The following is a 16942-nucleotide window of genomic DNA, read 5'->3' on the forward strand; positions in this document are numbered from 1 at the left end:
GCGGCATAGCCCGAGCTCAGCTCGGGCTTACCGCCAGGGAGGTTAATAAACCCTGAAAATTTGGTGTTTCTAGGTTTTACGGGGGCTTTGCTATTAACCGCTAAAGTCGGCGGATTTTTACTGTAATGTAAAATGCAGAAAATGGGCGGATGCAGATTTTCTGCTCTTTACATTATAGTAAAAATCCGCCGACTTTCTCGGTTAATAGCAAAGCCCCCGTAAGTCCTAGAAACACCAAATTTTCAGAATTTATTAAACTGAATCCTGTGAACAAGATGCAAAAAAAAAGTTTTCAAAAACACCTTATAGTTTTTGAGAAAATCAATGTTAAAGTCGGGTGGAATTTCCGCGATTTCCGGCGGAAATTTCCGCTAATTTCGGAAATTGCATTTCCGCGGAATCCGAATGAGCATCTCTATTCAATATATAATAGGATGTACAACATTATGCAGGATACCCAGTTGTATTTCCTGCATCTATATAAGCAATCCTTTTATTTCAATTGAAACGTGGCAGGTTACACAACACATTTCCACGAAATCCAAATCTTTGTAAACTGGTGCCTATGGAGACTTCTAAATATAAAATGGCTTGAGAAAGGAAGAACTGAGGAAAATACCAAACGACTATCAATAGAAATAAAGTTGAAGAGAAACCATAACCAAGGATTGAACTTCATCCCAATCAGTAGCTGATCCCCCCTTTCCCATGAGAAATGTTTTCCTTTTCACAATGGATCATCAGGGGGCTCTGTATGGCTAATATTGTGGTGAAACCCCTCCCACAGTGTGATGTCACAGCTCTGAGGTCCTGACATCACACTGTGGGAGCCTTGTTGCATTGTGGAAAATAACAGCTGTTTACAACTGCCACAAAAGCAAGCAGCATCTCCTGCCAGTGACATCACCTTCCAGCAGTAAAAATGTCACCATGTGGTAAATGTCAGAATGTAAATCAGGGAGAGAAAAGCTGTTACAATGGGTAAACACTGACTAAATTATTTATACATAATTATTGCAAAAATGAAGCACTTTTTTATTACATTATTTTCATTGGAGTTCCTCTTTAAGGAACAGGAAGTAGGGTTGGATAGGCCACACACTCGGGAAGGGAGAGGAATCTATAGAAAGAACCTTAGAATGAAATCCACAAGGATCAAGAAGAAGGAGACAACCTCGAAAGACACGGAGAAGATCATTGGAAAGATGGGAAAGCCTGGAATAAGATGTGGAGAATGGCAACATAAAAATCTGACTGGAGAGTCTTGACGGTTGCCATATGCTTCACTGGGAGTAAAAGGAACAGATGATCTATAAGCTGCTACATATTGGTTTGTACCCCGCCCTCCCAGTGATGTTTAGCCTAGGCTATGATGAGCTTGATGCAGTAAATTCCAGTAAAATTATTGTATGCAGGGAGCGCAAAGCAATTTAACCCTTAACCTCACTCGTGTTACTGGGTTAACCTGCACGTTGCTACGGTAACACACTAACAATCCTGTAAAGATTAGGCGCTCTGAATCTCAGAGACACTATTGTATTGACCTGAGGAAGCGGGTGAATTCTGAGAAAACGCGTCATTTCATATTGGTGCCCAATAAACATTTTCTTAAATCTCCACTATTGAGGTAAGACTGTACTTTATTATATATACTGATATATTAGAGACCCAGCAAGTCTGAAAGAAGATTTCATATCCCCGTGGAGACGGGATTCTACACATGCAGGAAACTGTGGCTGCCTATTAGTACCCACATTTGTAAGTAGTATGTGGCTGATAATGTCTAGAATTACAACACCATTTTGGCGCACCTGCTTTCTTGAGGTTCCTGGAGTTCAGTGCCTGAATTTCATCCACCGGACACCCCATGCTTCCTGTGAAAATGCATGGTGTGAACTGCTACTGTCTGTTCCTATTCTCTGCCACTGTGTCTGTTAGCATGTGGCATCCAGTCCATTTCGTGTCGGGTCCAGAAAAATACTGGAGGTCGGGACTTTCCATTGTATTGCTGGAACGCACTAAACCAGGCTTGTCCAAGGTTTGCCCCGAGGGCCAAATGCCTCCTGCAGATCCAAATCTGGTGACCCATAAAGATCTCTGCAGTTGCTAATTCCACGTGGCCCGCAGGGGGCAGCAGCAGTAACAGCCACTGATTAGCATAGCAGCTGCCACTGTGCTAACTGCACATGGAATTTGTTTGACAAAAAGTCACATAGTTTACCTAACAGCGATCATCCCAAATTGTGTTTAATTTTGCTAGTTCGGCCCCAAAGCACTCTCAAAAACAGCAATATGGCTGAACATTTTTGGAGGACCCCTGTATTAAACGGAACTGAAATGTGTGAATGGTTCTATGCCATAACATTGTATACATTTTTATGTCTGTTTATCTGGCTCTGTACAGTCTGGAAGACGGTATGTTTCTGCAGCATGTGTGATATCACAAGGGATAACATGAAACCTCAATGCTGAAGTGAAAGGAACTTGCATATAATCTTAAGAAATAAACGAAATCCTCCACATACAACACATTATTTACCGTTTCTCCACATGAGAGGCGGGGGTGAAGGAAACTTCCTCAAGATCTGAATCACTGTCTTGAATGTCCTGTGAAAAAGAACAAAACAGAGTAAAGATTTAAACATTCTACTAGAGTTGCTCTCTATGAGTAGCTACGTGTACGTAGTCACTAGTAATCGTAATTTAAATTAGATCGCGCTGCCCACGGCCAAGGGGAGATTAGCTTAAGGTACCCATAAACTCATCGATTTCTGCCATCGATTTATGTCCAATTCGGACCCTCTGATCGAATCGGTTAGAAATCGATGCAGCAGGCAGCATGATTGATCGATCGCGATTGATTTACTTGATCAGCTTTCATACTAAAATCTATTTGAAATCGGTTCCTAGGGTGTGGCAAATGTCAGATAGATTCCTGACAGATTCAACCTGATGGTAAATCCCATATGGACCGGGGGGTGGGGAAGCAGCGGTGACCAGGGGACTCACGCCGGCGGAATAGGTAATGTATTGCCGCTGTATTGCGTCGGGGGAATCGGACAGGCTTTTCTGTCTAAAAACACGCAGGGTGCATTTCTCTGTTTTCCTTGTGTCCCGTGCAAGAGTTCAGGTTCACTTTAACTTGGTTCAACTGATGACAGAATAAATTACACATGTTACAACAAAGACTAGGATTCATTCCGGGGGATTCTGGTGTTATCTGACCTAAAGAAAAATACAACTTACTGCCTTTCCCGAACTGTAGAAAATATGGAGTCAAGCACCATCTGCCTGCTCTCTATACTTTTCCACAAAAGAAACAGCAGCCAGCCAGCGACCTACCTCTGAATAGTTCTTCGAAGGGACGCTTCTTGAAGTGGACTGTCTTGATGATGAAGGTTTAATGGCTGGAATTGCAGGGGAAGAAAAACATATTTACAAGTGAGGTCTGTTATTCACTTCCACTGACCTTATCTTTTTTTGTATTATAACGTTTTATTGAGCATATTGTCATAACAGAAAATAAACATACATGGAAGATTTGTTTGTTTCATAGAGGTAGACTGAGACAATGACATTCTTACTTATGTATACTGCTGGCTAATACATAGTGTTTTCCTTCTGTACATAGATGTAAGTTCAGGGCAGTGCCCTACTCTCGTAAGGCAGTGAAGAGTGCAGGTAAAGGCATAGTCTCATTGCTTTAAACAAGTAAACATTCATTTACATAACAGGGGGTGAGAAAGGAGGGGAGGGGGGGAAGGGAGAGAAGGGGGGACAAACATCCATCTGTGGATGGGTGGGGAAATGGGAAAATACAAATAGGGGGAAGGGAGGGAGGGGGGCCTGGTTGTCCAGAGTTGCATCATAGAGTGACCATATTGTATGGAGATTGCAGGAGGTTACACATAGCCCAGGTGTAAGTCAAGAGGTAGAAGGAATGGTGTTCACTCAGAGTTTGACTAATTCCAAACTAGAGGGTTACATGCATAATATGGCGGCTTTTAATTATCCGAAATTAAGGCCTTAGCCCCATCTGATTCTCTATAGTCATACCAAACTGCCCATTTTTTAACAAAGGCTTCATTGCGTTCATAAGCGCTGTAGAATAGATCTTCAAGTCTGCAGATCTCGTTAAGCTCTGCAAACACTTGGAGAGGAGTAGGGATTAGGGAGCCTCTCCAATTGCGGGCAATTAGCAGTTTGGCAATAATCATGAGGATGCTAGTCAGGTTTTTCTTTAGTTGCGTAGTCCCACTAGGGAGCAAGTTGAGTAGAGCAACATCGGGGGTGAAGGGGAGTTTTTCCATATACATGGCGTCATTGATAGAGAAGATGGTTTCCCAAAATGGTTGTATTTTGGGGCAATGCCACCATATGTGCATGTAAGATCCTACTTCGCTTTGACATCTCCAACATGTATCAACATTCCCAGGGTCAAACCTAACCGTTTGAGTGGGACATCTGAACCATCTGGCAAAGAGCCTATAGTTACGTTCTTGGAAGGCAGCTGATATAGAGGATCTGTGTAGTGAAGAGAAGACATCCTCCCATTGTTCAATTTCTAGGGCATGTCCCAAGTCTGAATCCCATTTATCGGTGAGATGAAGCAAATATGGTGTACTAATTGGACATACACTGACCTTATCTTAATGGGAAAATGCACAGGTATTGTATGCTCAATTATGCAGTAATCAGCCAGGAGCAAGTATTCTATGAATGGCAGCAATTTGTATGGCTCCTGCAGCTTGCAATTAACATTCTCAACCTACAATCTCAATAAACATGGGTAAGTGGCTGGATAAGTATCTCCCAGCGTGCCCAAAAGATAGACCCCTTTCTCATAGACACCTGATCAGAGAGGGATCTATCATTACCACACATTGTACATTCATTTTTAATAGATTTTAGCATGTACACACTTTTGTATTCCAAGGGGTCATGGGTCACCGGAAAATGAAAGAAGCGCAGAGGAGGGAGTGCGTCTGCTTTAGAGGCGATTGTGAGAGCGCTTTGCTGTGCTAATAATGCACATAGAACCCTGGGCTATAGCATTAGCAGGCGGGGACACATCACTGGCTTCCCCCCTTCCAAACAGATAGCGCCGCACCACAATATTTGAGCTGGGTGACTTGCCTTCGTCCAAAAGTAATGTAATCTGTGTAAAAATCAAAACTGTAGGGCAATGACAGCTCTGAGCAATGTTGCTATATGAGCTTGGAGATAAACTTTTGTCCAGAAATAATGTGATCTGTGTAAAAACTGTAGGGAAATAAAAGGGTATAGAAACTAGTTTTTAATGGGCTCGATTCACAGCGCAGCTTAACCACTTGAGGACTCAGCCTTTACCCCCCCCCCCCCACCTTAAGGACCAGCGTGGTTTTTTTTATGATCTGAGCTGGGTGGGCTCTGCAGCCCCCAGCACAGATCAGGTTGCAGGCAGAGCGATCAGATCACCCCCTTTTTTTGCCCCCAATGGGGATGATGTGCAGGGGGGGTCTGATCGCTCCTGCCTGCCTGGGTGTTGCGGGGGGGGGGGGGGGGGGAGGGCACCTCAAAGCCTCCCTCCGCAGCGAAATTCCCTGGTGATCGGGGCTGCACAGGACGCTATCCGTCCTGTGCAGCCTGTGACAGGCTGTCCTCTGTCACATGGAGGCGATCCCCGGCCGCTGATTGGCCGGGGATCGCCGATCTGCCTTACGGCGCTGCTGTAGCAGCAGCGCCGTTCAATGTAAACAAAGGAGGCAAGTGTCCCCTGCGTTTACATTTAGTCTGCGAGCCACGATTAGCGGCTCGCAGGCTATTCCCGGAGACCCGCTCCGTGATCTAACAGGAAACGGCCGCTTTCCCTTTCCTGATTAATTAGGGAGGCACCTCCAGCTACCACTTTGCCGCCACACGGTATGAGTGTGCAAGTGGTTAATGAGTGCAGAGAGTGTTATAATGGCCGGCGTACGCTATGCAGCCATAGCGTGCGCAGTGAAATTACACTGTGCTTAGATATTGTAAAGGGCGCTTCATTACTCTTAACGAACGCTCCACTGAACTCGCCCAGAGCCTGGCGGGTATAGTAGCTTCAAAGTACAAGATCCCTGCACTTTGATCAAGTTCAGCCTCACAAACCATGCTGTAGCAGCGCAGCTTATTGAATCAAGCCCATTGTGTGTTATGCGAGGCTGTAAACACACATTGAACTTCACTGAGTAGCTGATACCACTCTCCATGAGAAGTCTTTACAGTTTCTCAAATAGTTCATGAGGGGTCTGTATGGCTGATATTGTGGTGAAACCCCTACTACAGTGTGATGTCAGGACCATGGTCCTGACAGTTTGTCATCTGTGAACCTCACTGCATTGTGGGAAATAACGGCTTTTTCCAACTACCAAGCAAGTAATATCTCCCTCTGTGCATAGAACTCTCAGTAACGAACATTCCACACAGATCACCTGGCAGAACTAAAGATGTCACCAACAGTGACAAATTTCAGAATATAAATCAGAGAGAGGAAAGATTTTACAATCGGTCAACACTGACTAAATAATCTATAAATCAATACTGTTAAAAATAAGCAATTTTATTAGTTATGTCATGTTAACTACAGTTCCTCGTTAATTCCCCTTTAACAGAATGTTACCCACAACTTGGGTGATTGGTAAGCACCATCCTTTATAAAGGGCACATGCTGTAATAATACAGAGGAACGCTTTCCTAGAGGATATTAGTAAATGGTGACCAGATACAGCAAGTTTCAGAGATGTACATTTGGTGCATGTAAGGTAGATATCATCATCATCTCAGAATAAAAGCCTAATTAGTCTTACAGCTGCACGTGAACACTTCAAACCATTTATAAAGCTCTATTAGATCTGGGAACAGTCTGTCCTATTTATGTACATAGTGTCTTCATACCTAGACCTGGACTGACAATGTTCCTGCAGAAAACTAGAATGCCATCTAAAAGACTTTAAAAGAAACTGGGAATTACTTAAAAAAAAAAAAGCTTTACTTACCTGGGGCTTCTGCCAGTTCCCTGCAGCCACCGTGTGCCCACACAGTCACGGAACGATCCTCCGGTCCACCACCGCGGCTGAGTTTCTTTATCGCCGACTTGCAAGTAGTAAACTTCGTACAATGCCTGTGCAGGGCACTCCGCCAACGGGAGCTCGAACGAGGACGCACGCACAGTGGCCATCTACTTGCAAGTTGGGGATTACGAAACCTAGCCGCGGCGGGGGACCATATGGTCATTTTGTGACGGAGCGCCAAAAAAAACGTCATTTCCTGCTGGCTGGAACGCAGTGATTCAGTGTTCCAACCAGACAGGAGACTGCGTGGGGACATCTAGTGCCCAAATAATAATATTACAATAAAAAATATTACAATTTAATTTTCCTATACCTATAACATAAAAAAGCTAAAGTGATGGCAGTTAAAAGGCAAAACACATACAGGGGTTGGACAAAATAATGGAAACACCTAACATTTTGGAATCATAATCTTTGAACATGTTTTAAGCAATCAAATCTTACATGTTAATTTTTTTTGTTTATTATTTTTGTTATTTGATATGTTTAATTAAAAATTGTTTTATAGATATTTAAACCAAATTTGGTTATAATTTATAAAAATGGCAGATCTCTCAGACTTTCACAGAGGCCAAATTGTTGGTGCTCGTATGGCAGGTGCTACTGTAACAGAAACTGCCCGAATGCTTGGTATTTCAAGAGGTACTGTCTCAAAAGTAATGACTGACTTTGAAAGAGAAGGAAAAACGTCCTCAGCAAAGCACAGTTGTGGCCGAAAGTCGAAGTTGTCTGAGAGAGACCGTCGGACTCCAAATCGAATAGTTAGAAAAGCTCCCAAGACCACGGCTCCTAAAATCACTGCAGAGCCGAATGAACACTTACAGAACCCAGTTTCCACAAAAACTGTTCATCAGGAGCTGCACAAATCTGGATTCCACGGAAGAACTGCAATTAGAAAACCTCTGCTCTCAAAGACAAATGTCTCAAAGCATTTAGAGTGGTGTGGAAACCACCAGAATCGGTCCCTTGAGCAGTAGAAAAATGTGATTTTCTCTGACGAATCATTGTTTACCTTATTTCTGACCTCAGACCGAGTGTTCGTTTGGAGACACCCGAAAGAAGCAGTTCATCCAGACTGCCTTCTCCCAACCGCAAAACATGGCTGGGTTTCTGTGATGATCTGGGGTGCTAAAATCCGCCGGGCCAATGATTTCCTTTCATGGAAGAATTAACAGCCGAGACTATTTGTGAATTTTGGGCGACTAAGTCAATCCTATGGCTCAAGAACTGTTTCCGGAGGGGAATGCCATCTTTCAAGATCGTCAATCCATACAGCTAGAATTGTTAAAGAATGGCACGAGGAACATTCTAATGAAGTTGAGCATCTCATCTGGCCACCACAATCCCCAGACCTCAACATTGAGCATTTATGGTCGTTATTAGAGATTCAAGTAAGAAGTCAATTTCCACCGCCATTTTCTCTAAAAGAACTGGAGGGTGTTTTAACTGAAGAATGGGATAAAATTCCTTTGGATGTATGAATCAATACCTCGGAGAAATTAGGCTGTAATTGCCGCAAAAGGTGGACCTACACCATATTAAAATATATTAAAATATATTTTGGTGTTTCTATTATTTTGTCAAACCCCTGTAAGTTGTTACCTTAGATACTTTGCTTTCATTTTTAAACAAAAGGGACTTCGCTTTTTTAAATATGTATGTCATGGGCGTGTATTACTGTTGCAAATAAGGGTTTGTAATTATCGATCGGGTACAATGAGAAAACCAAAAACGCCAAATGGAAAAAATACTCCTTTATTTCCAAATAAAATATTGTCGCCATACATTGTACTAGGGACATAATTTAAACAAAGTAATAACTCTTACAAATAGCAAAATAAAATATGTGCGGTTTATCTATAGTAACACATTTTATTTTAAACCTATAGGGGCAGAAAACTGAGAAATAACATTTTTTTTTGTTCTTATTCCCTTTAAAGGATACCCGAAGTGACATGGGACATGATGAGATAGACATGGTATGTACAGTGCCTAGCACACAAATAACTGTGCTGTGTTCCTTTTTTCTTTCTCTGCCTGAAAGAGTTAAATATCAGGTATGTAACCGGCTGACTCAGTCCTGACTCAGACAGGAAGTGACTACAGTGTGACTCGTCTCTCACTGATAAGAAATTCCAACTATAATGCACTTTCTTTTATTGGTCGGATGAAATATGTTAATTTTTTGAGATAGGAATTTGGGGTTTTCATGAGCTGTATGCCAAAATCATCAAAATCATCAATATTAAAACAATAAAAGTTGTGTGTAATGAATCTAAAATATATAAAAGTACATTACAGAAAATAATGAACTTTATCACAATATGCTATTTTTTTTTAGAAGGACCTGTATTACACTAGCTAGGGATGAACTTACAAACTGTATGTAAATATTACACTAGCTAGGCATGGGACACACATACTATATGCAAATATTACACTAGCTAGGGAGGAACCCACAAACTCTATACAAATATTACACTAGCTAGGGAAAATCCCACAAACTCTATACAAATATTACACTAGCTAGGGAGGAACCCACAAACTATATACAAATATTAAACTAGCTAGGGAAAAACCGTCAAACTCTATACAAATATTACACTAGCTAGGGAAAAACCCTCAAACTATATGCAAATATTACACTAGCTAGAGATGAACCCACAAACTCTATGCCACTATTACACTAGCTAGGGATGAACCCACAAACTCTATACAACTATTACACTAGCTAGGGATGAACCCACAAACTATATGCAAATATTACACTAGCTAGGGATGAACCTACAAACTCTATACAACTATTACACTAGCTAGGGATGAGCCCCCAAACTCTATACAACTATTACACTAGCTAGGGTTAAACCCACAAACTATATGCAAATATTACACTAGCTAGGGATGAACCCACAAACTCTATGTAAATATTACACTAGCTAGGGATGAACCTACAAACTCTATGCAAATATTATACTAGCTAGGGAGGAACCCACAAACTCTATACAAATATTACACTAGCTAGGGATGAACCTACAAACTCTATACAAATATTACACTAGCTAGGGAAAAACCCACAAACTATATACAAATATTACACTAGCTAGGGAGGAACCCACAAACTCTATGCAAATATTACACTAGCTAGGGAGGAACCCACAAACTCTATACAAATATTACACTAGCTAGGGAAAAACCCACAAACTCTATACAAATATTACACTAGCTAGGGAAAAACCCACAAACTATATACAAATATTACACTAGCTAGGGATGAACCCACAAACCGTATGTAAATATTACACTAGCTAGGGATGAACCCACAAACTCTATGCAAATATTATACTAGCTAGGGAAAAACCCACAAACTATATACAAATATTACACTAGCTAGGGAAAAACCCACAAACTATATACAAATATTACACTAGCTAGGGATGAACCCACAAACCGTATGTAAATATTACACTAGCTAGGGAGGAACCCACAAACTCTATACAAATATTACACTAGCTAGGGAAAAACCCACAAACTCTATACAAATATTACACTAGCTAGGGAAAAACCCACAAACTATATACAAATATTACACTAGCTAGGGATGAACCCACAAACCGTATGTAAATATTACACTAGCTAGGGATGAACCCACAAACTATATGCAAATATTACACCAGCTAGGGATGAACCTACAAACTCTATGCAAATATTACACTAGCTAGGGATGAACCTACAAACTCTATGCAAATATTATACTAGCTAGGGATGAACCCACAAACTCTATACAAATATTACACTAGCTAGGGATGAACCTACAAACTCTATGCAAATATTACACTAGCTAGGGAGGAACCCACAAACTCTATACAAATATTACACTAGCTAGGGATGAACCCACAAACTCTATACAAATATTACACTAGCTAGGGAAAAACCCACAAACTATATACAAATATTACACTAGCTAGGGAGGAACCCACAAACTCTATACAAATATTACACTAGCTAGGGAGGAACCCACAAACTCTATACAAATATTACACTAGCTAGGGAAAAACCCACAAACTCTATACAAATATTACACTAGCTAGGGATGAACCCACAAACTATATGCAAATAGGGCACTAGCTAGGGAAAAACCCACAAACTCTGTTCAAACAGGGCACTAGCTAGGGATGAACCCACAAACTCTATGCAAATATTACACTAGCTAGGGATGAACCCACAAACTCTATACAAATCTTACACTAGCTAGGGATGAACCCACAAACTCTATGCAAATATTACACCAGCTAGGAATGAATCCACAAACTCTGTTCAAATAAGACGCTAGCTAGGCATGGAGCCACAAACTCTATGCACACAGTACACTAGCTAAAGATGGAACAACAAATTTTAATCAAATAGTACACTAGCTAGGCATGGAACACACATACTATATGCAAATATTACACTAGCTAGGCATGGATCCCACAAACTCTATGGAAATAGTTCCCATAAGACAGTCACAGAGTTACAAGGTCTATAACACACTCGGTATGACCTTATCTTTGGGTTAGCATCATATGTGTGGGCTTGTAATGGCTTATTCATTGACATTTAGAAATTGGCTGCATTTGAGAGTGGGTGAAATACTGATGAAATGGTCAGTGCAGTGTATGAGTTATATGCACGCTGTGTCAGGGGATAATAGCTTGTTGATATATGGTACGAGATGTAATACTGACATACACAGTAGATGTTATGCTGCCCTATGCGTTAACCCTCAGACCCTGTATATAACTACCCCGGACATTGTTTTCATCGTTTATCACAGGCCTGCAAAGATTTACTGCTGCGCGATTAACCCAGCCATCAAATATACGGTAGCTCTGACTAATGACAGTGCTGTGAGAGTATGTGATTGGTGGTGGTGGTGTTTTTTGGTATCGACAGCCCAGACAGACAGTTTTTAGTTAGTATTGGCCTTGGTGCACTAATGTCTTTTTTACGTTTTTTAACATCCCCGTTGGTTGATTCCAGATTTTAGGGTCTGAAAGTAGTGCAATTTGTACACAAGCTCTTAGATCCTAAAAATCATACTACTAGATAGATCTGCAGCAGCTGCACATTATTCACCTTCCATGAATCCAGCTCGGGGTTACTGCTCTGAGCTGTGGATTTCCAGCCCGAGCCTGACTCGGGATTACCGCAATTTGTACACTAGCTAGAGATGAACCTACAAACTTTATGGAAATTGTGCACTAGCTAGGAGTTGAGCCAACTAAAGCCTAGTACTCACTTTCAATTATGACTGGCCAATCACTGGGGGACATTTATTAAGAGTGTCTGAGACAAAATAGTAGTAGGTTTTTAGAAATCCATGCAGAATTGTCTCAGACAGCCTAAGGGTGGCCACTAACTATCCAATTTCTAGCGGAAAAACATTTGAGCGATCGGAAATTCTGATCGGACGAAAAATCGTTCACTAAACCATTAACGAACCAATCTTTGCTTCCTATCTATCACAACCAACAAGAAAATCCAAATTTTGGTTGGACAAAAATCGATTGTTGTATTCGATTGTGCCCATCAACTGAGCTTATTTACAACCAATCCGAGCAGAATTTCTGTTCGTTCGAACGATTTTTCGCTAGAAATTGGACCATTAGTGGACACCTTTAGAAATCACTAAATAGTAGATTCCTTCTTAAAAATAGGAGCAGTTGGGAAGGTCTCTGAGGCAGTGCAGTGTGTGAGGGGAATTAGTGTTGCTGAGATAACCAACACATCCGCTGTCAGCAGGCTCTGAGTGAGGGGGAGGAGCCCTTCACAAGAAGAACTGCTTTGAAGCACTTCCTAATCTGCAGCAGTATAGGGGTGGATTTGCACTTTTCTTAACTACAGTTAGAACAGTTTTAGAAGAAAAAACTGTCGGTAATGCTTTGATAAATCTGGCCCACTGACCCATTTTACCACCTCCGTGTAAGTATGAGGATCAACAGATATTGAATACTATGAACAAATTGTGAAGATAAACCCTCATACTGCATAGAGGTGGTGAAATTGGTCAGTGATTGGCCAATCATAGTTGAAAGTGTGTACCAGGCTATACTCTATGCAGGGGGGTCTTCCCAGCAACAAGAGGTCTGCAAGAGGATAGAGAAGCCTCTAGACTAACCAGAGGTTTCTCACTACCGAGGTAAGTATCAAATGTTTTTAACCGTTTCCGATTTGTTATAACAATGTCAGTGCTCTACAATTATTTTTACACTAAAGAGGAACTTCAACTCAAGATTGAACATCATTCCTATCAGTAGCTGATACCTCCTTTCCCATAAGCAATCTTTACCTTTTCTTGAATAGATCATCAGGGGGCTCTGTGTGGCTGATATTGTTGTATAAGCATTGCTGGAGACTTGAGCTTGTATTTTACAGACAGGAAGCTTTGAATCAGGATAATAGTATTTAACCCCCCTGGCGGTCTATTAAAAACCGCCAGGGGGCAGCCGAGCAGTTTTTTTTTTTTTTAAATCATGTAGCGAGCCCAGGGCTCGCTACATGATAGCCGCTGCGCAGCGGCATCCCCCCGCCCTCTTCGTTCACCTCTGGCGATCTCCGATCAGGAAATCCCGTTCAAAGAACGGGATTTCCTGGAGGGCTTCCCCCGTCGCCATGGCGACATGACGTCACCGACATCGTGACGTCATTGGGAGTCCCAATCTACCCCTCAGCGCTGCCTGGCACTGATTGGCCAGGCAGCGCACGGGGTCGGGGGGGCCTGCGCGGCGAGCGGCGGCGGCTAATCGGCGGCGATCAGAATGCACACGCAGCTAGCAAAGTGCTAGCTGTGTGTTGCAAAAAAAAAAAAATCGTGCAAATCGGCCCAGCAGGGCCTGAGAAATCCCCCTGCGCGGCATAGCCCGTGCTCAGCACGGGCTTACCGCCAGGGAGGTTAAAGAGAATCTATAATACAAAAAAAACCTCTGGGGGATACTTACCTTGGGAGGGGGAAGCCTCTGGGTCATAACAAGGCTTCCCCTATCCTCCTTCGTCCCTCCATTCAAGTGCCCGAGTCCCCCGAAGTGCGGCGAGGTAAATATTTACCGACCGCGATCCTGTGCAGGTGCACTAGCCGATCTTCATTCTGGTTAAGGCAGAAATAAGCCGAACCCGATCGATCCGCTCTGGCTATTTCGGCTACTGCGCCGGATCCCGGAGAGGTAAATATATCATAGCACATCAAGCTTGCCGGGGGAGCCAGCGCTGGATTCCCTGAAGCTACAGAGGAGGGGGAAGCCTCATTGGGACCCTGAGGCTTCCCTCTCCTGAGGTAAGTTTTCCCCAGAGGGGGTTGTTTTCTTTACAGAGTCTCTTTAACGCCGCCTGGCATTTCAGCGGCAGCAGGGTGAAACTGATCAGGCAGCCAAATAACACGTACGCATCAGCGGGGTCTGTTTGGCTGATATTGTGGTGAACCCCCTCGCACACTGTGATATCAGGGCCATGGCCCTGACAGTTTGCTGTCTGAGAACCTCTTTGCATTGTGGGAAAAACTGTCTGTTTCCAACTGCCAAGCAAACAGTACATCCTTCTGCATTATTGCTCAAGGCCCCAATTTTAAGACACACAAAAGAGGAACTGTAAGGAAAATAACGTAATGAACAAAATGAATTATTTTTTACTACCTATATTAATGTATAAATGATTTAGTCAGTGTTTGCCCACTGTAAAATCTTTTCTCTCCCTGATTTACATTATGACATTTATCACAGGTGGTGATATCTTAGTCCTGCCAGGTGATCTGTACAGATTGTCTGTTATTGAGAGTTCTGTGCACAGAAAGATATATTGCTTGCTTGGCAGCCGCAAACAGCTGTTATTTCCCACAATGCAAGGAGCTTCACAGGCAGCAAACTGGGGCCCTGACATCACACCGTGGGAGGGGTTTCACCATAATATCAACCATACAGACCCCCCCCCCCCCCCCCGATGATCTATTCAAGAAAAAGGTACCTTATATACTCACGTATAAGCCTAATTTTTCAGCACAAAGCAATGTGCTGAAAAGTTAAGTTACCCCCTCGGTTTATATGCAAGTCATTGGAGTAGAACTGATAGTGGGACAGGTTTTGCTAGTGGCAGAGGAGCATACGGGTCTTGCCAGCTGCTCCCTGCTATGTCTGTGCCCCCCCCCCCATCCCATGCAGCATGGTGTGCAGAGAGCTGTGTCCCCTGGCTTGTGCAGTGGAGTGTGCAAGCAAGGTGTTAGTGGTGCAATGAAAGGGGATTCTACTTGTGTGGCAATCGCTATGTCTGATATCTATAATGTCATCTTGTGACACAGCTGTATCATCCTTTTGGCATATACATCTATGGGGAGAGGGGATAACTTGTACTGAGGCACATCTAGCTATGTGGAGGGGGCGTACATACGAGTCAATAACATTTTCCTGGTTTCTGAGGGAAAAGTGGGTACCTCAGCTTATACGCGGGTCGGCTTATATGCGGGTATGTATGGTAATGCTTTCTCTTGGGAAAGGGGGTATCCGCTACTGATTGGGATGAAGTTCAATCCTTGGTTACAGTTACTCTTTAACAACATTTATACAGGATAAGTACAACACTGTAGACTACCATGGCCTGATTTGTCAGACAACACCTGTGGCTTCTCTTAGGGACCAGCCAGCAGACAGACAGACATTACAATGACGACTACACAGACAGAAGGGGTTATACAAGGCGAATGGATGCTGGTTCTTTTGTATTCATCTGTGTTTCTACAGTTTTTGGATCATATTGTTGCATCCTACTTTTACTGTGTTTATGCACCATTCATAGTACAAAGAATTCTGCACTCTAATGGAACATTATTTCAATGGGAATGGCCGTGTGTCTATTAGAAGGCTGAGAGGAGAATGTAAGCTTCTATTCACTGTTCTGCAGACAGGGATTGCCTTTGGAAGACTGTTATAAAAGCAGTTATTAAATATGATGACAGCTAACTTGTGGCCTGAAGAAGATTCTATTGAAACATAAACTTTGATTCTGGGTAAACAACACGTGCAGAGAAAACACAATTTCGTCGGTGGGGAATGGGGAGTTCACAAGACTCCCGCACATTGACTGCTTAATACGCTGCTTGTGATGTAAAATACATAAAAACAAAATGCAAAGGAAATGTATGTTCTATAACTGGCACGTCGGTCAGGGCAGTGACGGTTAGACTTCAGGCAGGGGTTTTGTCGATACTCAGAGGACGCCATGCTTGGGAGATGTTTGTGAATTTGTACGCAGGCAGAACATTACATTTTGGTTACATCAGATGCTGGTGGCTCTACAAATCCAGAGACAACATCTGTGTGAAAGTCTGCCAATCTTGTAGTGGTGATAATCTGAGTTGTGTCACTGAGCGACGTTTAGTAGTGATGCTGCAATTCTGGGAAAGGTTTTTTTTTTATATGTGCATTTAAAGTGAACCTCCAGACTAAAAATCGACTCAGCAGCACTGAAAAGGCCTGGTGTTTCTTTAACAGTTTCACAGCATCAGAACTTTGTTTCTCTTATACAAGCCTCATTTTTAGCTGCACAGAGGAAAACTGCCCGATCATTTTTCACCTGATGCTGTGCAAAGCATGATGGGATTTCTGATGTTGTTGTTCTCGTTCTGCTGTTTTGGTGCAATTTTTTTTTTTTTTTACAATTTGAATTTGACATTTGAAGCCTAGCACATGCAGCTGGGAGGGGTTATCAGGACACAGGACAGTTGGAACTGTGTCTCCTGCTCCCTGTCACCTCCTTTCAACCAAAAAGATAGCTGCCCCCATGACAAAGATGGCAGCCCCCATGAATCACAAACATTTGCCTGTTCTTTTAAAACC

At 42.5% G+C, this 16942-nt stretch overlaps 1 protein-coding gene across 7 annotated transcripts in view; it reads right to left on the reverse strand.

Annotated features, from left to right (window-relative positions):
- The window catches only part of MRE11 (MRE11 homolog, double strand break repair nuclease), a 656612-nt gene that overhangs the window by 87379 nt on the left and 552291 nt on the right, over positions 1-16942 (reverse strand). For all 7 annotated transcript variants that reach the window (XM_068266826.1, XM_068266825.1, XM_068266828.1 and 4 more), the window contains 2 exons: positions 3343-3407; positions 2540-2607 (listed from right to left, as the gene is read on the reverse strand). In XM_068266826.1, the coding sequence (XP_068122927.1) occupies positions 2540-2607; positions 3343-3407 (133 nt within the window). The remainder of the gene's footprint in view (positions 1-2539; positions 2608-3342; positions 3408-16942) is intronic.

The sequence above is a fragment of the Hyperolius riggenbachi genome, chromosome 2 (assembly GCF_040937935.1).
Source record: "Hyperolius riggenbachi isolate aHypRig1 chromosome 2, aHypRig1.pri, whole genome shotgun sequence".
NCBI classification, from domain to species: domain Eukaryota; kingdom Metazoa; phylum Chordata; class Amphibia; order Anura; family Hyperoliidae; genus Hyperolius; species Hyperolius riggenbachi.